Source organism: Cucurbita pepo, chromosome 5 (genome assembly GCF_057944985.1).
Source record: "Cucurbita pepo subsp. pepo isolate OVF chromosome 5, ASM5794498v1, whole genome shotgun sequence".
NCBI lineage: Eukaryota > Viridiplantae > Streptophyta > Magnoliopsida > Cucurbitales > Cucurbitaceae > Cucurbita > Cucurbita pepo.
In genome coordinates, this window is record NC_141802.1 from 117,144 (window position 1) to 139,939 (window position 22,796).

At 40.9% G+C, this 22,796-nt stretch overlaps 4 protein-coding genes across 7 annotated transcripts; all 4 read left to right on the forward strand.

The window, feature by feature from the left end:
- Window positions 1-2,287: 2,287 nt before the first annotated feature.
- LOC111795824 (protein NETWORKED 1D) lies at window positions 2,288-8,054 on the forward strand. Of its 3 annotated transcripts, XM_023678416.2 has the most exons (5): window positions 2,288-2,625; window positions 2,731-2,792; window positions 2,940-3,190; window positions 3,343-6,314; window positions 6,685-8,054. In XM_023678416.2, exons 3-5 carry the CDS (start codon window positions 3,088-3,090, stop codon window positions 7,921-7,923), a joined length of 4,314 nt encoding a protein of 1,437 aa, XP_023534184.2. In that variant the 5' UTR covers window positions 2,288-2,625; window positions 2,731-2,792; window positions 2,940-3,087; the 3' UTR covers window positions 7,924-8,054. The 3 variants fall into 3 exon arrangements, with proteins under 3 accessions (XP_023534184.2, XP_086980326.1, XP_086980327.1); XM_087124200.1 differs by lacking the exon at window positions 2,288-2,625 and having other exon boundaries at window positions 2,635-2,792; XM_087124201.1 differs by lacking the exons at window positions 2,288-2,625; window positions 2,731-2,792 and having other exon boundaries at window positions 2,816-3,190.
- A 3,026-nt stretch (window positions 8,055-11,080) lies between these two features.
- LOC111794780 (VAN3-binding protein) lies at window positions 11,081-14,344 on the forward strand. The gene is made up of 6 exons (XM_023676918.2): window positions 11,081-11,794; window positions 11,883-12,005; window positions 12,632-13,064; window positions 13,169-13,393; window positions 13,483-13,590; window positions 13,683-14,344. Exons 1-6 carry the CDS (start codon window positions 11,456-11,458, stop codon window positions 13,889-13,891), a joined length of 1,437 nt encoding a protein of 478 aa, XP_023532686.2. The 5' UTR covers window positions 11,081-11,455; the 3' UTR covers window positions 13,892-14,344.
- A 150-nt stretch (window positions 14,345-14,494) lies between these two features.
- On the forward strand, window positions 14,495-18,134 carry LOC111795904 (uncharacterized). Of its 2 annotated transcripts, none has more exons than XM_023678537.2 (9): window positions 14,495-15,050; window positions 15,135-15,284; window positions 15,361-15,519; window positions 15,590-15,751; window positions 15,832-15,930; window positions 16,037-16,291; window positions 16,381-16,691; window positions 16,777-17,634; window positions 17,711-18,134. In XM_023678537.2, exons 1-9 carry the CDS (start codon window positions 14,510-14,512, stop codon window positions 18,071-18,073), a joined length of 2,898 nt encoding a protein of 965 aa, XP_023534305.2. In that variant the 5' UTR covers window positions 14,495-14,509; the 3' UTR covers window positions 18,074-18,134. The 2 variants fall into 2 exon arrangements, with proteins under 2 accessions (XP_023534305.2, XP_023534306.2); XM_023678538.2 differs by having other exon boundaries at window positions 17,723-18,134.
- An 838-nt stretch (window positions 18,135-18,972) lies between these two features.
- LOC111795905 (uncharacterized) lies at window positions 18,973-22,227 on the forward strand. The gene is made up of 8 exons (XM_023678541.2): window positions 18,973-19,771; window positions 19,843-19,992; window positions 20,069-20,233; window positions 20,318-20,449; window positions 20,547-20,630; window positions 20,706-20,957; window positions 21,038-21,351; window positions 21,443-22,227. The coding sequence occupies exons 1-8, from the start codon at window positions 19,189-19,191 to the stop codon at window positions 22,133-22,135; spliced, it is 2,373 nt and encodes a 790-aa protein (XP_023534309.2). The 5' UTR covers window positions 18,973-19,188; the 3' UTR covers window positions 22,136-22,227.
- Window positions 22,228-22,796: the final 569 nt, after the last annotated feature.

A 22,796-nucleotide genomic window follows, 5' to 3' on the forward strand; every position in this document is an offset into this window, starting at 1 on the left:
CCCAACATACCAAACAGAAGTGTTTCACAACACCAACCAATCAGAAAAAATTCTCTTTATTCAGGGAACCAGATGAATGAATAGCTTAGAAATAAAAGAGAAACAATAGGAGGCAACCATTGACGACAGAGGTCAAAAGCGGAGAGGTTTCAAATTTGCAGTCTGAATTTACCTTTCATCTGTGTTCATAAGCCATTCTTTCCAGTTTCCAACCACCATTGACTCGTTTGTTTCTGACTTTTTCACTGTTCATCCTCCGCGCATCCTCTTGGAACTACAAATCCCTATAACATTCTCTCAAAACTGATCCTTCACGCATAAAGAATCAATTCCACACAACACCCCCAAAGAGAAAAGCTAAAAAGAAAACAATAAAACTTCTTAATAAAATGTTAGTACTCACAGTAATCCCACATCTTCATTTGCAAACATGCGTGATCCAATGCTAAAGAGCTTTGTTAATTAACTATTTGTCATTGATTTCTGTTCAATTTTATCCATTTCCATCAAACAAAACAGAGGCAGTACCAACTTAGCTTCCCTATTATTATATAATCATTACAAAGACCAATCTGCTATGCAAAATTTTGTACAGTAAGGCTAAAAAAAGCGGAATCTTTTCTACATTCAGAAAAAAAGAAGAAAAAAAGCAGTAGAGAGGACATTTTAAAAGCATTGGAATCTACAGCTATGAGGGTGTAGGGAAGAGGTCATAACACTTTTGAGCCAACCTCATGCAATCCAACCAATGCAGAATTTCAGCATTTGGGTCGTCCTCAACCACAACATCTGACACCCTGATCTGCACCACACCTCCATAGTTCCTCACCTTCCCCCGAACCCTAGCAAAGCAACAATCACAACCCCTAATTTGGGCTGCGAAATGGGTCGCCATATTTCCAATTATCCGAACATCTGGCTGGTGGAGTGAAGCAGAATATGGCGATGTGAGATGGTTTTGGCAGCCAACAGGTGGCGACTCGCGAGAGACCACAACGCCGACGACGTCTGCACAACAAACGGCACAGGCTTTGGGGAGGAAGGGAGTACATGGTGGTTTAGACGGAGTTAAAGCTCAGGCCCATTGAGCTCAAATTTGGGCCTTTTCTTTTAGGCCCAATTAGAAGATTGAAAAAAAAAAAAAAAGCTACGATGGGAGACAAGGGAAGGAAGGGTAAAGAACCGACATCCGACCGGAAAAGTCAAATACTCGAGTGTCCTTCCTCCATGCTTTAACTTTATACTATTCCTAAACAGCATCATGAGAATAGAAGAATATGGCGTGTTTTTCTTTGTCCGCATCAGAAAAATAAGGATTTTTTGTCCGTTTGAAGTGGAAGCATTGGAAGCCCTGGAAGCCCCGGAAGTAGGTGGTTTAGCTCCAACGAAGGATGGTTTTATTTAGGTGATGAAATTGTGTAGGAAAGAGGGTTTGATTTGATTATTAGGGCAATTAAGTTATGAGGAGACAGATTGTAATGAAACGGTGGAAGAGATAATGAAAATGAATGAATGAGTTCCCATCATCATTACTCACAATGGAGAAGCTATATTATGTTGTCTCACCTTCCTCGCGCCCTAGCTGTTGGTCGTCGGTAGCCACATCTCAGCCATCGTCACTCGTACTTCATGTTTGATGCCCATCTTCTATGATCCTCAAATCTAGGTTTCTATTGCTTATATTTGTAGTTACCCCAATATACTCCAACAATCTTCACATACATACACACGTACAAAAAAGAACAAAAAAAACATTTTTCAATGCTTGTCCGAACAATGACCGTTAGCACGAAGTGTCATCCTTGGTGACACTTTAAAGTTATCATCAAAGGGTTATCCCAAAATGACGCCATTTTAATTAGGCAACGATACCCATATATCTTTTAGGCTAGATTTGTGAAATTGAAAAAGTGTTTAATTTACATTAATGGTAAAATTATTATACGCATTTGACAATATCTTGGAGTGATTTGATAGAATATAAGATGATTTGGTTTTGAAATGAAAAGTAAAAAAAGTAAAAGTTTAAAAATATTGTAGTTGTTATATGGAAAAATTAGGATGATTTGGCGATGATCACTCTCCAATCAATGTGTGTAAATTAAATTTTGGCTGAAAACATGGAGTTTAATAGCAAATCAAATTGTTTAGAGGCCAATGAAAGAATCTGTAAACGGTGAAATTTGAGTGAAATGTCAAGTGTGTAGGGGTGAGGGAAGAGAAAGAAGGGAATGAGGAGAATAATTGATAATTATTCCACCTCTCTTCACACTTTAATCATACGCAGGCGCCTTATTTGTATTTCCATTGCATCCCACGTTCCGATGTCAAAGCTATTCCCAAAATTCCTTTTCTTTTTTCCCTTCTGTTTTGAGAAATAAAATTTGAGTAAGAATGAAGGAATTGATGTGCGATTGATTACTCTGCATAAAGGAGTAAAAGTGGACACCTTGCTTCCAATTTTTGCCCTTAACGGTGGTGTTTGCAAAAGCTGAAATATTAGCAGGAGACTGCATAAAAAGCAAGGAAAACCAGGAAAGAGATATCCAATAAACATGGTGGAATGCAAGGGAAAGCAAAAGCAGCAGTAACCATTCCAGAATTAAGTCCCCACCTTCCTTTTTGGTAACTTCTTTGATCCTCCATTATTTCTCTCTACCACTTAACGCTTCATTCTCCTCTCCCAACCTCCCTTTCTTATGTTTTCCCATAATGCTGGTTTCAAATCAGGTAGATTACACAAACAACTGAGTGGAAGAAGGGTAATGAACATAACCCATCATCTTCATCAGGTACTTATCACTCTCTTTTCCACTTTTTTGGACATTCTCACTTCTCTCTCATCTTCAACGTTTCATTCCTCACCTCCAACTTTCTTCTGAGTTGAGTATGGAAAAAGATATGTTCTGGGGTTTCATTCTTTTCAAACCTTGCTTCAGATAATAAGGCGGCCACAGACAATGGTTTGATCCAGGTTCCTATATTCTTGGGCTCGAATGGTTGAGCTTCACATTTGTAGGACTTTGGGTCAAAATTTCCATCTGGGTTGAGACATAAGAGTGGTGGAGGGCGTGAGGTGAGGAAGCCATGGAGACCCCCTCGGCTGCAGATTCCAAGCGTTCGTATTCTTGGTGGTGGGATAGCCACATTAGCCCCAAGACCTCTAAATGGCTTCAAGAAAATCTTTCAGGTGGGTCTTTTGTTGTCCCTGTAACTGAAAATTTCTTATCTAAACATATACTTTCAACTGCCCCATGGGTTGGTTTCCTTTTGTCGTTTTTGTGTTCTATGGCCTTGTCCTTGGCAGTCCTGGATGAAAAAAACATATTTTTTTGGTTACAGACATGGATGAAAAAATCAAACAGATGATCAAGCTTATTGAAGAAGATGCAGATTCGTTTGCGAAGAGGGCTGAGATGTATTATAAAAAGCGTCCGGAGCTTATGAAATTAGTCGAAGACTTCTACCGAGCATACCGAGCATTGGCGGAACGATACGATCACGTAACAGTAGTATTTCACCAGGCTCATCGAACAATGGCTGAAGCTTTTCCTAATCACATATCCATTCTTCTCCCTGATGACAGTCCTGCTGCTTCTGATGCTAATTTTCGTACACCTCAGAAATCCACCTCCTCTGATTTGGATGCTGTGGAACCAGATGATTTGGACTTACCATCGTTTCATGTTGGCCTTGGGGAAAGAAATCAAGTTTCCAGCAAAGGCTCCAATTTGATGACAAGGGAGAAGTGGTTGAAGCATCTTAATGAATTGTTTAATTCAGGAGCAGTCAAGAACCTTTCGAAGTTTGAAGATGGGACGCCTAGAAAAGGTCTCAATTTTCATGATCTGGATCCCAAAGAAGAGAACATACAAAATAATGGCAGCCATGATGTTAAGAAACAAGTATACGTTGAGTGTGAAAGGAGGGTGGACAGAGCTGAGACTGAAATCTTATCCTTAAAGAATTGTCTTGCTAAATTAGAAGCTGAAAAGGATGCAGGTTTACTTCAGTATAATGGCAGCCTACAGAGGTTGTCCAAATTAGAATTCGAAGTCTGTCGTACGCAAGAGGATTCGAGGAGTTTAAATGAACGAGCTGGTAAGGCCGAGACTGAGGTTTTGGCTTTGAAAGAGTCCCTTGCGAAGATAGAGAGTGAAAGAGAAAGCAGTCTTTTAAGATACCAGCAATGTTTAGATAAGTTATGTACTCTACAAGACAGCATTATGTGTGTTCAAAAGAATGTAGAAAGCAGCGAGAGAGCAAGTAAAGCAGAAATTGAAGTTGAAAGACTAAAGTGGGAAATTTCAAGAGTTGAGTCTCAAAGAGAAGCTGCCCTTGCCCAATACAGGGAGTCCTCTGATATAATTTTAAACCTAGAGGAAAGAGTAGTGCATGCAGAAGAGGATGCCAGGAGGTACAAGGTGCAAGCTGATGAAGCTCAAACTGAAGTCTTAACTATTAGGGAAGCGCTCACACAATTAGTTGAAGAAACTAAAGCTGCTGGTCTCAGGCATCATCTTTGCACAGAGAAGATTGCTGCTCTGGAGCATCAAATCTGTAATGCCCAAGAGGAGCTAGGAAGGCTACAGGATGAAAAGGCTAATGGGGTTGCAAAGTTGAACGGTGCAAATGAAAGGTGCCTTCATTTACAGAAATCAAACCAAATTCTTCAATCTGAGATGGACTCTATGGTGCAGAAGATAGGCTCACAAAGTGTAGAATTAATAGAGAAGCAGAAGGAATTAGGAAGGCTTTGGGGTTGTATACAGGAAGAGCGTTCGAGATATGCAGAGAATGAAACGGCTTTCAGAAGATTACAAGAACAGCATTCTAAATCTCAGGAAGAAATCAGTTCAATGGCTGAAGATAGCCAGATTCAGGTTCAAATCTTGAAGGAGATGGAAACTCGAAATCAGGTTCTAGAGGATGAAGTACAGAAGATTGAGGAGGAAAAAAGGATCCTGAAGAACCTTAACTTGTCTTCAGAGTTGTCTATAAACTGTTTGAGGGATGAGATGTCAAATATGTCTACAAATATGGAAAAGCTAGAAGCAAGTCTTGAGTTTCAACTGAACCAGAAGAATGCTCTTGAGATTCAAATTTTATGCCTAAAAGAAGAGCTTAGTGAACTCAAAGAGAAGAATTTGATGATGTTGCAGCAGATCGAGTCTGTTGGTTTTGCTCCTGAGAGCTTTGGATCATCCGTGAAAGAACTATATGTTGAGAAGTCAAAGATGATAGAAAAAATTGAGGTGGAAAAGAGAGAAAATTCAGCTCTTTTGGAGAAATTGAAAGTCATGGAAGAACAGTGCCACAAAAATTCTCTTCTAGAGAATACTATCTCAGATTTACATATTGAATTAGAAAGCCAACGAATGCAGGTAAAGGTATTGGAAGAATGCTGTCAACTTCTCTTAGGAGAGAAAACCACTCTTGGGTCTGAGAAGACCGTCCTGTCTTCTCGGTTGCAGATGGTAACCGATAACTTAGAGAGACTGTTGGAGAAAAACACCCTTCTAGAGAGTTCACTTTCTGATGCAAACCTTGAACGAAAACAACTTGCTGAAAATCTGGAAAAGCTTCACTGCTTGAATAATGATCTTGAAGACAAAGTTGGATTACTGGAAGGCAATCTGGAAGATGTACAATTGAAAAACTTGCATCTCAGGAAGTCATTAGAGAGGTCAGAGCATGAGTTTTTGGAAGCTGAACAGATTCTGATCATGATACAGAATGAGAAGTCAGAGTTGCATAAGAGGATGGAGGAACTTACCATTATGAGTGAAGAGGCTAAAGCGATCATAAAAGAGAAAGAGAACATAATTGTAAAACTATCTGGTGATAACAAACATCTATCCAATGAGATAGCATCTCTGCGGGAACTAAACTGTACTTTGGACATGGAACTTGGAAAAAAGCAAGAAGATGTCAAGCGGCATAAGTGTAGGGGGAAACGGTTGAGGGGCGAGCTAGTGAAGAAGAGAATGGAGGTTGAGATATGTGAGACTCAGGCTGCTCAACTGTTTGCTGAGCTCCAAATCTCAACTGTTCATGAACTATTATTCAAGGGAAAGCTTCTTGAGCTTGACGAAGCATACGCGAACCTCGAAAGTAGAAGTAATTACAGAGATGTGAAGACCGAGAGTCAGAGAGAGAGAACTAACAACATGACCGATCTAAATGGTGAACTAGGATTTCATTTGACCAAATATACATCAGCAGTCACATTGTTGAACGATTCTGTAACCTTTCTGGAGAATCATACTCGTCTGAACAGAAAAACTCACAAATATGTGAAACAAGACGTAAAGGTAATTATATTATCTGCTTACAAATGCTGGGTGGCTGTACTCCATTTTTGTTTGGAGAACTTGCTAATTGCTTGAAAAACTCCGGAGGTTGTTACGTACTTGAGAAATATTTACTTTCTTAACAGCCTGGTGTTATCAGCTCACTATGATCTCAAACTAATAATTTCAGAAATCTTTAACTGGTTTTTAGTTTGGATTTGAAATGTGTACTCCTTGATTCAAATCATCAGTGAACTGGAACAAGATATAGTTGAAACCTTACTAAATTGGAAATATCGCCCCACTGTCTATGATGTCATATGCTTTCTTGCGCTATTTTATTTTATTTTATTTCTTGGTATGCAACTTATACTCACTCTGTTTGCCGCAGGATATGGATTCAGTAAATCACCCGCATTCTGAATGTTACCAGCAAAAATATCACGAGCTGATTGCAACACTGCACAATGGATGTTTTGAATTGAAGGATTTACATAGAAGAATCCAGGCTGTGGAAATGGGTGTGATAGAAAAAGTGAAACTTGAGACTCTGGAAAACTTGAATTCTACTAGAAAACAAGAGACATTAATGAAAAGGGTTGATGAAGCGACGTGTGGAAATAGTTGGGTGAGAGATAATGAGCAGACAAGGCCAACTACTCCAAGAAGAGAAATTGAACTTGGAAATGAATTGCAGAGGTCGAAGACAAAAGTGTTAGAAGTTAGTGGTGAAATATTGACGAAGGACATCATTCTTGATCAAATAGCCAAGTGTTGTGAGGGGCCTGAAAAGAGAGAAGAGAATTTAGGTGCTTACAACCAGATGGTAGAGTTATGGGAGGCAACTGATGAGGATGGCGGCATTGATCTTATGGTTTGCAAATCCCCCAACATGGCCGCTTCCTCAACTAACTATAACAGATTTGTAGTAGTCAAGGAACAGAATAAGCGTCGCTCTACTGATTCATTGGTCGAGAAAGAGGTTGGAGTGGACATATTAGAGACCTCAAGTAGATTGTCAGTTCCCCTCCACAAACGAAAAGAGAGGAAGCTTCTTGAAAGACTTGATTCTGACATGCAGAAATTGACAAACCTCCAAATAACTGTTCAAGATTTAATGCGGATTGTGCTTTCAAAGCAGAGTAGAGGCAATGATGCTGCGGAGTATGACACCATGAAAGAGCAACTCCAAGAAGTGGAGGCTGCTGTTATGAAGCTGTTTAATGCAAATTGCAAACTGATGAAGAATGTACAAGATGGTACCCTGTCCTCTGATGGAGCATCCACCATTGTATCTGATGAAACTGGAAATGTCCGCAAAAGAATAATTTCAGCACAAGCGAGAAGAGGGTCCAAAAAAATTGGGCAGCTACAACTCGAGGTGCAGAGATTACAGTTTCTGCTACTGAAACAAGATGAAGATAAAGGAAACAAGAGTAGGAGCAGGATCATTGAACGACCCAAAATTCGGTTGCAGGATTATCTTTATGGTAGCATTAGAAGCAAGAATAAGCAGAAGAAAGGTGCATTCTGCGGATGCATGCACGCCACCATGTCTCCAAGTCCGACAACAGGTGAATGGAGCTATTCAACTTCGTTGGTAGGTAATCAGCATAGTTTACATAACTGAAAATCAAAGTCTCTAAATATTCCAAATACTCGTATTTACTTCTTTTTCACACACTTTTTCTTTAGTTTTCAGAACATCCTGTAAATTTCAAGCCACCATCTAAATTAGAATGTCGATGATATTCTATATATTTTTTTGCTATCGCTACTAATAAGAACATTAGTTAACCTTTCCATTATAATGAAATTACCTACTCATGTATGCCCTTGCTCTAGAGTCAAAAACTGAAATGAAATAATATTATTTGAAAGAAGAGAAGAGTTGTAGATATGTATGTATCTATGAACACAACAAGGCCAGCTCTAAAGAACGAGGCCTTTTGACAAAGCAAGTATCTTGAGCCACCGAACCTTTGGAACTGATGTGAAAGGCATTCACAGTAAAGGGAAACATGTCCCTCAACCCGCCTTTCAAAGTTAACAAAATTGCAATACACCAAAGAGTGTCGACTTGAGAGCAGATTCCCCAACTGCAAGGAGACAAGAGGCATCCATCCCAAGGCAACCCAGTTTTAGGAGCTATGGATGGAATCTTGTGTATTTCCTGTAACCTGAGTTCGATACAAAAAGGGCCAGTTTTGTTTTTATTTTTTTTATTTTTTTTTATTTTGTTCAAGAGTCACAAATCCAACCAAGTAAAAGAATTTGGTCAAGAGCTTCCTGATCTAAAAACAACATACATGTATATTTAATTCATCCTCTTTTCCTTCTTAAGATTTTGTGTTCTTGGGTCCTGCTTCATAATCATCTTCTTTCAAGCATTCTTTCCCGAGTCATTTGCTTTGATTTCTAATTTTCAATATCACTTTTGAAATTTTTTGAAAACTACTTTTCTAGTTTCTTTATTTGAATCAAGATTCTAACAACTTTTTCAAGATGTAGACTACCAAAAAGGAAGATTTTGATAAACAAACGTACTGTTAAAGAAAACAGAACACTATGATCAAAATCATCATTAGACGGCCCTAAAATGTGATGTTGCCTCCTTGCAGTTAACTCTTAATCTTTCTCTCATTTATCTCTACGAATTACTTGGCACTTCAAATCACAGCTTAATCATTCATGTCCTTGAAGATCAAATAGCCCTGCCACAATCCACTTGTTTCTGGAACCAAAGAAGATGCCCCAGCTCTTCTTCCAGCCGAGGACCACATGGTAGCTTTTTGTGTGTTTTCTTTACTTCTTTAACCACACCACTACACTCTTGAATCAACACCATTTGTAATGGAATTTTCCTTGCTTGGCATGCTTCGGCATACAAGCCTTCATATTTCTTCTTGGGATCCTCGCAGTGAATGAATTATCTCTTGCACTCATCCACTGTAAGAAAAAGGCTGCTGTATATACCACGCCCTTCCACCTATTTCTGGTTTCATTCAGCGAATGGAATCTCAGAATGTTTCTCTTAATTCCGATAATATGGACAGAGTTGCAGAACTCACTTTGGCTTCTTTTGCAGACTCCCTCTTTCTCACTCCACAGAGACGTCATCACCATTCAAACAACTGCTCATTTTCAAACGACTCTGGTCGTCATCACCATTGCTGGCGATAAGATTCTAGATTTAAAGTTAGAGCTTTGAAAGTGAAACGTAGGATTGGCTGTACAGTGCCCCTTTTCCAACCGCAATAGTAGAACCATAACTTCATTTCTGTTGTCACAACGGCTGCTTCAGTAATTGCTGGTTCTTACTGTTTGAAAGATTCGAAGATATTGGCTTGTTGTTGCAAACTTTCTTAACCCAAAACTACCATTTGATTCTGTGGGGTAAACAGCTTCAAGAACAGCAATCTTTAAATGGAATATACGTATCAGAAATAGTCACAAACAACATATGACATGACTAAGCAAGTTCTGGTATACACTTGTATGAAACCATGAAATGATAGCACGGCTTCAGAGCTTATGGCTTCCTTTTTCCCGGAAGGAAATTTGGTTACAGGAAAAACGTCAGGAAATGAATGGCAAAGTTGGTTCCAAGTTGCGTACGCAAAGTACCAACGAATGATTAATTCCCACTTAAAAAGCCAATAAGAGGACAAAAAGAATGTTTGAGAAACTTAATTGATTACAAGCCTTGATCGGAAGGAAAAGAAGGAAATTCTTTCTCGGGATTTTCGCAGCTGAATTATGGACAGTCATGTTCTATATAGAGCAGTCTAGGCAGTCATAGCCTCCCAGCGAAGCCAATTAGATGAAAACAAATAAATAGATGACAAAGTGAAAATGTCAAATAACACAAAAGAGCAACAAAACAATGCAATAGGAAGAAATGTGTTGATGAGCATAGAGAAAATGAGGCAAAAGGAATAAAGGTGTTTCCTTTTTGTTCAAAAGTAAAGAAATGAGAGAAAAACTGTGCCCATTTGCCATATCTCTCACTCTTCTTTCATCTGTGCTTGATCTGTTTGAGGGCCATAAAATAATGAAACACAGATGATGAAGATGGTACAAGCAGGCACGCGCAGAGTAGCATAAGTCACTCTCCACTCTCCATTTGCAACAGCTTTGTCATTCAAAGGCTGAAGAATAGTGGGAGCCTTTGGATCAGCCACATTTTTGTCTTAACCTGAAAACATGTCGGGTTAGGACATTGGCAAGACCTATGACAATGTAGGGAAAATGCAATGGGATCAGTTGCTCAAGTCACTAACACTAGCAGAGGTTGATGATGTATGGGCCCATTTCAGAGAAGTAGGCCAAAGTTGTAGCAGAGGAGGTGATGGGATGTGTTTGGATTCAACTGGGCTCCTTCCTTTCCTCCCACTATTCCTTACCCCTTCATTCAATTCAAACATTGGAAGAAAAAAGCCAATCAGAAAGAATCACTCATTTTACTTGAGAAATCCAGTTTGATGGGTCAACTTGATCATCATCTCAACATTATTCCTGTTCTTTCTTTCTTTCAAAAGGATTCACAGTGTGATTAGATTGCCGAAGTGTTGTGTTTAGTTCTTTTAATCTTCACTTTATTCCATTTAAAGAACACTTTCCATCTCTTTTGTGTATCTTTATTTCATTATTAATCAGTAATTAGTATGATTGGCAATGAAAGGAAGGTATGGAAGGAATGGGAGTGTGTATCATAGTATATAGCATAGAGGGGGAGCCACTCCACTTTTTGACTTGCCAAAGACTCTTAGGGATGCGTGCATTTGGCCTTTCACTTTTTCTTTTTCTAAAGGAACAAGGCAGGCTGATGAACTCCTCCACCCTCACCAATCCTCCCTCTCTTAATCCCTCAATTCTTCTTGTTTCTTTTTTGGGCGTTAATTTGCCTCTGCTATATCTTTTCCTTTGAGGCACATGCAAAATTTGACTAAGGTGTGGTCCACATGCATTCACTGTTTCACCATACACACACCGATTAAAGGTCTGTTAATAAAAGGGTTGAGGGCAAGGCAAAAGCATAAAACCCAAACCCAAACCCAACACCGCTCTCTCTTCATCAAACTCTCTGTTCCTCATTCAACGCCCAAAAAACACAAACAAAACCCCTCTTCAGCTTCACCATTGCAACCACTACTACTTTAATGGACGATTCTTACTCCTTGAAACCCTGTAGAACTCACTTACCAGAAAGCCCAAGAGCTCCGATGGAGTTCCTCTCTCGCTCATGGAGTGCCTCAGCCCTCGAAGTCTCCAAGGCTCTGGCACCCCCTCCTCCTTCAATGCCTATGCCCATGCCTATGCATTTACCTTCAAAATCCGCCAGTGGGTCTTCCTGTACTACGTCGTCTATTCCCGAAGACGTCTCCGGCGAGTTGGAGGAGTTCCCTATTCATCATGGGAACGGAAACCACTTCTCTTTTTCTTCTACCGCCACGTCTCAGCTGGTGCTTGATCGCATAATGTCACAATCCGTCAGAGAGGTCACAAAATTTGAATAACAATCCGCCAGTGGGCTTGGGTTTTAGAAGTTTATTGATTAGAATTTTGGGTTTGTTTTGTTTTTGGCAGGAGGTGTCGCCGTTGACGTCCGGGAGGCTTTCACACAGCAGTGGGCCTTTGAACGGCGGGTCTTTGACGGAAACAGACAGCCCGCCGGTGTCGCCTTCGGAGGAATTCGACGACGTCGTTAAGGTAACAAAGAAATCTCTCTTAAATTTCGAATTTAGGAGACAACTACTCTGTTTCCTCTGTTACTAGCAGCCTTCTGTTTCACAGTCTGTCTGCAGTGTGTTCTAAGGCAAGTCGGCTGCAGCTTTTTTCTTCTTCTTTTAAGTTGCATTTATTTTCCTTTTCGCGAGAAAATGCTTTAAAATAAGTTGCAATTTTTAATTTTTAATTTCTAGTGGTAAAATCGTAGTGTGAACTTCCATAAACTCGTGTAAGTTTACTTTATTTTTGGTGTTATACTTCAAAATTTTGCTTTTAATTCCCACCTTTTTGTAAAAATAGATGAATTTAACAACTAAATAAAATATTCAAAGAAGAAAAATTGGAAATTTGGAAAAAGTTAGCGGCGTTTTTTAACTCGTTAAATAATTTAAATTGCATGATCTTTCCAAAGAACGTTAAGAAAGAAATATTTTTAAAATATAAAAGCATATTTGGTTGGATTGTTCCTTCCTAAAGTAACCTGCGACGCTTAATAAAAGCAGCTCAGCCAAGGATCTATTAATGGTTGCATAAATAATGGCTTTCAGCTTCACAGTAAACACTACATTCATTCTCATTCATTATCTTCGACCTTCCTCTATTTGCAGTTCTTTCGAGCAAATCACAGCATTCAGCCCTTTTTCACTAACGGCCGTGCAAGTGCCGGAAATGTCGGTGGACCAGCCGGCGGAGCATCGAAGACGGTGGGCAGGTGGCTGAAGGACAGAAAAGAGAAGAAAAAAGAAGAGAACAGAGCCCACAATGCCCAACTCCACGCCGCTGTTTCGGTTGCTGCAGTGGCAGCTGCGGTGGCCGCTATTGCAGCTTTCCAAGCTGCTTCTTCCTCGTCAAAGAAGAACGAGCAGTCGGCTAAGACGGATATGGCGGTGGCCTCGGCCGCTACCTTGGTCGCTGCTCAGTGTGTGGAGGCGGCGGAGGCAATGGGGGCCGAAAGAGACCACCTTGCTTCGGTCATTAGCTCTGCTGTCAACGTTAGATCTCATGATGATATCTCTACTCTTACCGCTGCGGCAGCCACAGGTAGGGCATTAATGAAGTGTTGATGGAAAGAAGGGAATTTATTGAAAATGAATCCTAATAGTTTATCTTTGTTTTTTTTTTTTTTTTTTTTTTTTTTTTTGTAGCTCTACGGGGAGCAGCAACACTCAAGGCAAGAGCACTGAAGGAAGTATGGAATATATCATCTGTGTTACCAGTGGACAAAGGAGCAGCAACGAAAGGCAACATGCAGCACACAAACGGCGGTCATAACCAAGAGGCAGAGCCTCACCAACCTGAGAACTTCCACTTCGCCCACACCCAAGATCTGCTTGCAAGAGGCACCGAGCTTCTCAAGCGCACGCGCAAAGGTGTTCTTTCCGAGCTGCTTTTGTGAACACTTACTTCCCATATGGAAATAACACATGGGTGTAATGGGTTTGAGTTGGTAATGATGCAGGGGATCTTCACTGGAAAATAGTGTGTGTTTACATTCACCGCAGTGGGCAGGTGATGCTGAAGATGAAGAGCAAACACGTTGCAGGAACACTGACCAAAAAGAAGAAGAGTAAGTGATGAGTGAATATTGATTGTAACAACTCGGGAATTAGAATATTGATTGTTGTTGTTGTTGGTTGTTGGTTGTTGTTGGGAGTGCAGACGTGGTGGTGGGCGTATGCAAGGACGTGGCAGCATGGCCAGGACGACACTTGTTCGAGGGCGGAGAGAAGCGGCGTTACTTTGGGTTGAAGACAGAAATGCGAGGCATAGTTGAGTTCGAGTGCAGGAGCCAGAGAGAGTACGATCAGTGGACACAAGGTGTTGCAAGGCTCCTTTCCATGGTAGCTGATTCAAAGAGCAGATATTAGATCGATGAAAGTGGTTGGTTTGATTGTACACAGGAGGGAGGGAGGTAGGGAGATGTGAATCAGTTGTGGCAGCAAAGCCCAATAAAAACCATTGTTTTTTTGGTTTCAACGATCATTAACTCATCAATTGTGGCAGTATCTACTTGCAAATTCACACATAACTCATCAATTCAAACAAAATCCATGCCTCTTTCAACCAATTGTTTAGTTCAATAATTGAGTTGCATTTACTCTGTTAACTATGTTCTTTTCTTTTTGCTGGCGGATATTAAAAATGTATATCTGGTTTGTGATAAGCTAATCAAGCTAGTTGATGCAGCAATTCAAATAAACTCAGACACTTATATGCAGTAGTTCTTATTATATTCCTGTTTTAAAGAGAATTATACGCCTCCTAACAACACCAGATAAAGCAAAAGACAGAGAAAAGAAAAGAAAAGAAAAGAAAAGAAATGCTTGTGGTTGAAGAAGAGAATATTTTTGGTAGCTTAAAGGAAGATTATACACATTTGATATGTGTTTTGGAAGAGAGATGAGATGCCATATTTTATATATAAAGGACACCATATTTGTGTAGAAGGTGTGCATAAGTTCAGTATTAAGAAGGAGGAGTTCAGTATGCATGAGTCCAGTATTCAGGAGGAGAGTATGAAAGAGAAGCACAGAGCAACGTTACGAGATTTTCTTTACATAAACATGAAAAGAGGGAACTGGAAGGAAGTAATTAACAAGTATGAGAAACACCCAGAAGCTCAAAGGTTGAAGCTGACCCGAAATGGCGACACCGCGCTGCATTTGGCTGTTCTTGACAATAATAAAGAAATGGTGCAAAAGCTTGTGAACCGCATAAAAGACAGTAAGTGCGATAAACTTCTTGAGACTACAAATGACAGGGAAGAAAATCCTCTCCACCTTGCTGCTCAGATGGGGAGCGCCACAATGTGCTACGCCATTGCTTCAGCCCATCACGAGTTGGTAGAAAAGAGAAACAAAATGGACGAAACACCTCTGTACTTGGCGGCTGCGTCTGGCAACAGGGACGCCTTTTTTTGCCTTTACCATTTTTGCAGAGACGTCGGCTCTGGAATCACCGCCAACTGTAGATTGTCGAGCAATGGAGACACCGTGCTACATTCAGCCCTCCGAAACGATCACTTTGGTGAGCTTTTTTACTACATTATTCTCCACTCACTTTCAGCTTGGTTGAGTTTGATTTTGAGAAGATTCAGAAGTTGAGCCACAGATTTGGCATTTCAAATACTTCACCTGAACAATGAGGCCATGCACTGGGTGACCAAGGATGGCGTGACGCCTCTCCATGTTCTAGCGAGTAAGCCAACAGCCTTCAAAAGTGGAAGCCAAATCAGGGGATGGCGGAACATCGCGTATTACTGTGAGTGTCCCACCAAAACTTCCATCTCAAACTCCCTTTAATCTCCCCTTATTAAAACTTGATTCTTGGAAGGAAGGCACACATGTGGATCAACTAAAGCCTCAACCAATAGACTCCCTTATCAGAGACTGGATCGACCGTATGTCCAACCCAAACACTTCTACTCCCTGTTTTCCGGCTAACTACGAGACATGCATCGACTTCTTCACATGGGTGTGGGATGGATTTTTAAAAGGTTCGTACCAACCAAATAAACCTTCCTAATTTCATACCCCAATTCTTTCATTCTTATGCAAACATTGCAGGCAGCGGTTTGAAACGAATATGCCACGATAACAAAAATGATGAATCGAAGAAGGATACAGATGATGCGGGGAGAAATATTATGGTGGAAGGTGGTGAAAGTTCGGAGGCTGATGAACCCCACCAACGTCTGGATACTCAACTTCTTAAAGCTCATGGATTGGGTATATAGCTATAAGCAATGAGGTGCTAAGTCCCTTAGTTTTATAAACAATAACAAAATACTCATTCTTGTTCGTGGCAGCGAAGGAGGCCTCAATTACAAATGTCCCCCGAAACTATAATACCTGCATCCACTTTTTTCAAATTGTTTTCTCGGCCATCTTGATCAGTCTTGGGTTGGGTACGTGCTATGCATTACTGTTTTCTCAATACTCCAGCAGTGAACTAATTTAAGGGTGTGCTGAAATGAATGCTGACGAGTTCTTGAATTAACTAACTAATTCAAGGATCTGCTGAATTCAAAAAGATACGGAGGCAGAAAGAGAAACACACTTGGTCAGTTCAAGTGATGGAGAAGCTTCTTGAATATGCTGCACCCGATGAATATGACTGCAACGGAGGAATTCCCATGGATTCAACTTCTCGAACACCCGACCAAGCTGGTGTTACGCTTCCTTACTCCTTCAAAGATGATGACGTCCTGTTCAGTGTTAACATTGAGAGTAAACCAACAGAAGCAGAGAAGCCAAAGGATTTCCAAGGTTTACTATTTCTTTACTTATATATGTAAGCTAAGCTATTTTGGTTGATTAATTAAATAGTTCGTTTGCGATTATATGAACACCACCAGAGACACCAATGTTATTAGCAGCAAAGAATGGAGTGATTGAGATTGTGAAGGGAATGTTCCGTCGTTTTCCGTTGTCCATCTATGATGCTGGGAAAGATAAGAAGAATGTGGTGCTGTTGGCTGCCGAGTATGGACAGCCGGACGTGTACAGATTTTTACTCAGCCCCGAAGTTTACAAAGAAAACCTGTTTCGAGCCGTGGATGATAATGGGAACAGTGCGCTGCATCTGGCAGCCGCCGCCTCAAAGTCCATGATTTGGCGCATCACCGGAGCTGCGCTGCAGATGCAATGGGAAATTAAGTGGTATAAGGTAATATTATTAATTGTTAGCCGATATATTGTACAGTGTTAGAGAGGTAGATTTGATGAAAAGCAATTGAAAATGTTGTGGGCAGTTCGTTGAGGAGTCTGTGCCGCTCTACTTCTTTGCCCACTATAACAAGGAAGGAAAGAATGCGACCGCAATCTTCCATGAAACCCACATGGATCTGGTGCAAAAAAGCGGAGACTGGCTGACTAAGACCTCCAAGTCCTGCTCTGTGGTGGGTGCCCTGATTGTAACCGTAGCATTTACTTCCGTTGCCAGCATCCCAGGTGGGTTTAACCCCCGCGACGGCTCCCCATTCCTTCAAGATCGGGAAGCCTTTTTTACGTTCGCCCTTTTTTCCCTCATCGCCCTCTGCCTCTCTTCAACCTCAGTCACCATGTTTCTTGCCATCCTCACCCATCGCTTTGATGCCAATGACTTCAGAACGAACTTGCCTTGGAAACTCTTCATCGGCTTTTCCTCGCTTTTCGGTTCCATCATCTCCATGTTGATTTCCTTTTGTGCGGGCCACTACTTTCTGATGCATCGACACATTCCACATCACGCTGCTTTGCTCTACACCATTGTTCTTGTCCCCGTCGCATTAATCTTCATTATATCCAAGCTTCCTCTCTACATAGATGTGGTGCAGGCTATTTTCAAAATAGTGCCCAAAAGGAGCGCCCATGTCGTCCTATCTGATCCGCTACCGCTCCACACTCCTTCCATTAAACCTTTCCCAAAAGGAAAATTTGAGGTAACGTCGACCCCTGTGGAGGATTCTGACGCCTTTTCACCTTCAACCCCATTGTCGATCCTCGCGCCCACCGCCCAAGGTTCGTATCCTCTCCTCTTCTTCCTTCCTGGCTGCGCCGCCGAATACGACTACTCCCATGTCCTCCAGCATATAGCTTCACAAGGGTTGGTTATAGTTTGCCCATTACAGGTACGTTGTTTATGATGAGTATGATTTGATTTTGGATTATTATCCTATCTTGTACGTTGAACTAAATGATGGGTAGATGAGAGCGAAGGCAACAAGGAGTGAAGCCAACGAAACATCACAATTTAAAACTTGGGACGCGGCAGACCGAGAAATGGTGGAGGAAAGGCTATCAGGAGTGGTGGCAGAGTTGAAAGGAGGGGGAACAAAATCATGGTCGTTGGCTTTAGGCTACGACCGCCCTTGGAATCCACTTTCAGGGGTGATTGGGTTGGAGCCTGTGCCCGGGACCAAATTCAGCATCCGAGAGTCTGAGATTCGGACCTACCTGGACCACCAACGCTCCAACATATCCGGAGGCCTAGTTGTTGAAAGTCAACTTGTAGTTTCCAAGTTATGCGGAACTGTGAAACAGTTGGTTTCCGAGGAGTCTTCTTCTTGATTCCTTCTGAGACTTGGTTTTTACAATATGAAATGAAAGATTTTATGTATTTTGGTTTCAATAAATTTGGTATCTTTATATACAAAGTTTGCAATCTTTAACAGCTTAAGATATATATATGTCCACAAAGTTTGCAATCTTTAACAGCTTCCCGATGAAGGAAGTAAAGTAAAGTAAAGTAAATTCTATTTTGGAGTTTCTTAAATTATCAACCAAGTAAAGTACAACACTTTTATCACAAACCTCACCTCCTCTAAAATCCTATCATTAATCATTAATCATTAATCATTAATCATTAATCATTAATCATTATTCTTTCCCATTTGCTTCATCATGCTCATGAACAACCCGACTTTAAAAAAAAAAACAAGCTTTTTACTAAATAGGGCAAACCGATATCAATATTGCATGTTTTGAAAACTACCAAGATTAAAAATGAATCAAAATGGACAAAAATAAAATTTAAACCAATATTTAGGCAAAGAAGAAAAAGAAAAAGAAAAAGAAAAAGAAAAAGGAAAAAGGAAAAAGGTGAGGTATAAAAGAGAAGAGTGTGGATTATATATGTTGTTAAAAGCAATTTAGAACATCTAACTTTTATTTTTACTGCATATATCATTGCTTGGCCCTTTTATATTATTGCTTGGCCCTTTTATAAAAGCAAAAATATAAAAGTAAAAGCCGGGTTACACGAGACTCACAAAATTCATATCTTCAAATCTAAGTAGGCGCAATCTTATAAGTTTCTAAAAAGTTATAATTTAAAAAAGACACAAAATAACATGTTTATATAAGCCGGTTGTTAGGAATAGCCCTTTGATGAAGCCTGCCCACCGCGTTCATCTAAACCTAATGAGAAGGGCGTTACATTAAAGTGCACCACCATAAAAGCACAAAGTTGAAGCCAATAAGAATGCTTGTGGCCTAAGAAGGGAATTTTTGCGTTACCCTAAAGCGTTTATCACACAATTGATGTTTGTTTAGTATTTTTAGATAAACCCAAGCGCTATAAGTGCTTCATATTTGTAGGACTAAGAGCACAGCATTGGGGAAGAAGGCCGCATGCATTAATAAATTTAAAGAGACTAGGAGAAGGTGCGGAGAAAGTGAAGACAATGAATGATCAGAACACTGCAAAATCACGAGAATTGTATGGATACGCAAAGAGGGGGAAATGGGAGCAAGTGATTGAGAAGTATAAGGAAATGATTAAGAACAACCCAAGGGCTCGGAACCTGAAGCTGAACCGACGGGGCGACACGGTGCTGCATTTGGCTGTGATTGACAATCAAGAACAAACAGTGGAAACGCTTGTGAGACACATAAGCGAAGCCCCCAAACACACACACACTGAGAATCAAGAAGAAACAGTGAAAAGCGTTAAGGAAGGCACGGATAATTACAAGGATATTCTAGAGACTACAAATGAGAGGGGAAACAATCCTCTCCACCTTGCTGCAGTGATGGGGAGCGTGAGAATGTGCGAAGCCATTGCTTCAAAGCATAATGGGTTGGTGGACATGAGAAACAACGACGACGAAACACCTCTGTTCTTGGCGGCTGCGTATGGCAACAAGGACGCCTTTTTTTGCCTTTACAATTTTTGCAGAGACACCCCCTCTCGAATCTCCGCCAACTGCAGAGTGAAGCAGGATGGAGACACCGTGTTACATCACGCCCTCAGAAATGAGCACTTTGGTGAGCTTTCATTTCTTTTTTTCTCCTCTTCCCAAGTGTGAAGTTTAAAATTAATTGGGTTGAGATGCCAGATTTGGCGTTCCAATTAATTAACATGCACAAGGAGGCTATAAGCTGGGTGAATGAGGCAGGCCTAACCCCTATCCATATTCTAGCCAGTAAGCCAACTTCCTTCAAAAGTGGTAGCCACATCAAAGGATGGCAGCACATCGTGTATCACTGTGAGTTTTTTTCACCAAAAGTTTGTAATCTTTAAATGTAGGTATGGTGGTAACATAGTACTACAAATGTTTTCAGGCTCATTTGTGAAACCACTACAGCCTCGATCAATTGAGAGCCTGAAGAAAGAGTTGGATCGAAGAGTGAATAAAGCGAGAGAGGAAGATTCTCCTTCCCCTTTTCCCGTTAACTACCGGACATGCATCGACTTTTGTAGGGGGATGAGGGATATAATTTTGACAGGTGGGTATACGTATTTATCTTAATATATCCTTCTCCTACTAATCTCACAACCTACATAATATTTTCTCCTACCCAAACATACAGTCTGGCATTTCAAACGCCACAACAAGAATGACACCAAAAATGATGGAGCCAAGAAGCAGAATGACACCAAAAATGATGGAGACAAGAGGAACGGAGACTTGGAAGAACAGAAGCCTCTGAACACTAAATCAGGTTTATGTATACGCAACAAGCTTTACTTACAACTTCAGTTCAACCCTCTCAAACTTATATTCATATGTAACATAACATTCATTGTTGTTGATGGCAGCTACAAACTTCCCCGTAAACTACACCACTTGCATCGATTTTTTTCATATTGCTTTCTCGGCCATCATGATCATTCTTGGGTTCGGTATGTATTATGCGTTGCTCAATACAAGTGGGGTTGAGTCTAATTAATTGTGTGCTTCTCCAAAATTAAATGAAGGATCCACTGAAATCAAAAAGATACGGAAGAAAAAGGAGAAACACACCTGGTCGGTTCAAGTGATGGAGAAACTTCTTGAATTGGCTGAGCCCGACAAATATGCAGAAGATGGAAACAGTCCCATGGATTCCAAATTTCAAAACGACGAAGCAAATGGAGTTACGCTTCCTTACAACTTTGTAGATAATGAGGTCCAATTCAGTCATTTCATTGAGGAACCAAAAGAATTAGAGAAGCCCCAAGACGTGGAAGGTTCACTACTTTTCTGTTACTTATTTTGTTGCTTTTTGGATGTATCATTAATTATATATACTACATTGTGATACCAACAGCACCCGAGTCGGCGATGTTATTAGCAGCAAAGAATGGAGTGATTGAGATCGTGAAGGGAACTTTGGAACGTTTTCCGCTGGCAATCCGTGATACTAGGAAAGATAAGAAGAATGTGGTGCTGTTGGCCGCGGAGCACAGGCAGCCGGACGTCTACAGGTTTTTACTCAAGAGAAGAAATGAAATAGACCTGTTTCGAGCGGTGGATCATGAGGGCAACAGCGCCTTACATCTCGCAGCAACCGCCATAGATCCAAAGCTTTGGCGCATCACAGGAGCTGCATTGCAGATGCAGTGGGAAGTTAAGTGGTATAACGTAAGTATTGCACACACACACACACAGAGCTTTTTCTATTAAGAAAAAAAAAAAAAAAAAAAGACAAGTGATTGAATGGAAAATTTGGCAGTACGTGAAGGGGTCTGTGCCACTCCATTTCTTTCCCTACTGGAACCACCAAGGAAAAACTGCAAGTGCAATCTTCCGGGAAACCCACAAGGAACTTGCGACAAAGGGTGGGGCGTGGCTTTACAGTACCTCAGAGTCATGCAGTCTGGTGGCAACCCTGATTGCAACAGTAGCTTTTGCAACCGCAGCCACCATCCCAGGCGGCAACGACGAGAGTGGTGGTGCAAAACTGGGAGACGAGCAAGGGTTTTTAATCTTCTCCTACTCTTCCCTAATTGCCCTCTGCCTCTCTTCAACCTCAGTCATCATGTTTCTAGCCATCATGACCTCCAGGTTCGATATCAAAGACTTCGGGTTAGCGTTGCCCTGGAAATTGCTGATCGGCTTGTGCTGCCTTTACTTTTCGATCATCGCCATGTTGGTTTCCTTCTGTTCGGGGCACTACTTTCTGATCATCAAACGTCTTCACAACGAAGCCATTCTGCTGTATACACTTACTTTCTTCCCTGTGGCATTGATCTTCGGTATTGTGCAGCTTCCTCTCTACTTCGATTTGCTGCAGGCTCTTATCAAAAGAGTGCCTAGAAGAAGCGCCGAGGTCGTCCTATGCGATTTGAGCGTGCGGTGCGGTACAAGTAAAAACAAGGATTGTCCTAAACCTCCAGATTCTCTTCTTTTTCGTTGTAATGGATAAATTTAGTGATCTCTGGGAGTGACCCTTTTTCCTTTTCTGTATTCTTGGTTTTTCTGTCTGGAAATTGATCTATTTTAAAACATTGTGTAAAACCCAGTCTTGGTTTCGTAGCTTTCATTAAAAAGCGTGCGTATTGATTAAGGAGAAAGAATGAAACAGAATAAATGGAATTAATTGGGAGAAGGTGTTGTCATCGACCACTGAAATGAAATCCAGAATGAGGAGTGAATCCTTCAACCTATCTGGGCCGGGCCCCCTCATAAGGCCGACATGTTCTCGTGCGCCCAATGGGTACACATCCACCTACAGTTTTTCCGAAACAGCAAGCCCACTTGCGCCCACTTCCACCGTATGAGGAGTTGAGTTGGTGCAGTGGCCTTGTGGTTGCCTCAACTCATTTTTAAACGCCATTTATGTCATGCCCCTTGTATCTTAAATGAACAAGAAACATGATATCATCTCTTTCCTTGTATCTTAAATGTTCAATTATTTAGTTTAACAACAAACTAAAAGTCTATATAATCTGTGCACATAGTCTAGTCTTCCCAAAATTCGGAAATATGATCTCCGTCTCCTATCGATTTAGAGAACGTACACAAATCACTCATCATTCTTGTCACATTTTCTTTTAAACAAGGATTATGAAGAAGGAGGGCAGTGT

What these genes read in the sequence shown, in the direction of transcription:
- LOC111795824 (XM_023678416.2), top strand. Translation starts at nt 3,088, where the DNA reads ATGGAGACCCCCTCGGCTGCAGATTCCAAGCGTTCGTATTCTTGGTGG. An exon ending in GCTTCAAGAAAATCTTTCAG is followed by an intron (nt 3,191 to 3,342) that starts GTGGGTCTTTTG and finishes TTTTGGTTACAG; the next exon opens with ACATGGATGAAAAAATCAAA. An exon ending in ATGTGAAACAAGACGTAAAG is followed by an intron (nt 6,315 to 6,684) that starts GTAATTATATTA and finishes TGTTTGCCGCAG; the next exon opens with GATATGGATTCAGTAAATCA.
- LOC111794780 (XM_023676918.2), top strand. Translation starts at nt 11,456, where the DNA reads ATGGACGATTCTTACTCCTTGAAACCCTGTAGAACTCACTTACCAGAA. An exon ending in TGTCACAATCCGTCAGAGAG is followed by an intron (nt 11,795 to 11,882) that starts GTCACAAAATTT and finishes TGTTTTTGGCAG; the next exon opens with GAGGTGTCGCCGTTGACGTC. An exon ending in TCTCAAGCGCACGCGCAAAG is followed by an intron (nt 13,394 to 13,482) that starts GTGTTCTTTCCG and finishes GTAATGATGCAG; the next exon opens with GGGATCTTCACTGGAAAATA.
- LOC111795904 (XM_023678537.2), top strand. Translation starts at nt 14,510, where the DNA reads ATGCATGAGTCCAGTATTCAGGAGGAGAGTATGAAAGAGAAGCACAGA. An exon ending in GCGGAACATCGCGTATTACT is followed by an intron (nt 15,285 to 15,360) that starts GTGAGTGTCCCA and finishes CTTGGAAGGAAG; the next exon opens with GCACACATGTGGATCAACTA. An exon ending in GGGAAATTAAGTGGTATAAG is followed by an intron (nt 16,692 to 16,776) that starts GTAATATTATTA and finishes TGTTGTGGGCAG; the next exon opens with TTCGTTGAGGAGTCTGTGCC.
- LOC111795905 (XM_023678541.2), top strand. Translation starts at nt 19,189, where the DNA reads ATGAATGATCAGAACACTGCAAAATCACGAGAATTGTATGGATACGCA. An exon ending in GCAGCACATCGTGTATCACT is followed by an intron (nt 19,993 to 20,068) that starts GTGAGTTTTTTT and finishes AAATGTTTTCAG; the next exon opens with GCTCATTTGTGAAACCACTA. An exon ending in GAGGGATATAATTTTGACAG is followed by an intron (nt 20,234 to 20,317) that starts GTGGGTATACGT and finishes CCAAACATACAG; the next exon opens with TCTGGCATTTCAAACGCCAC.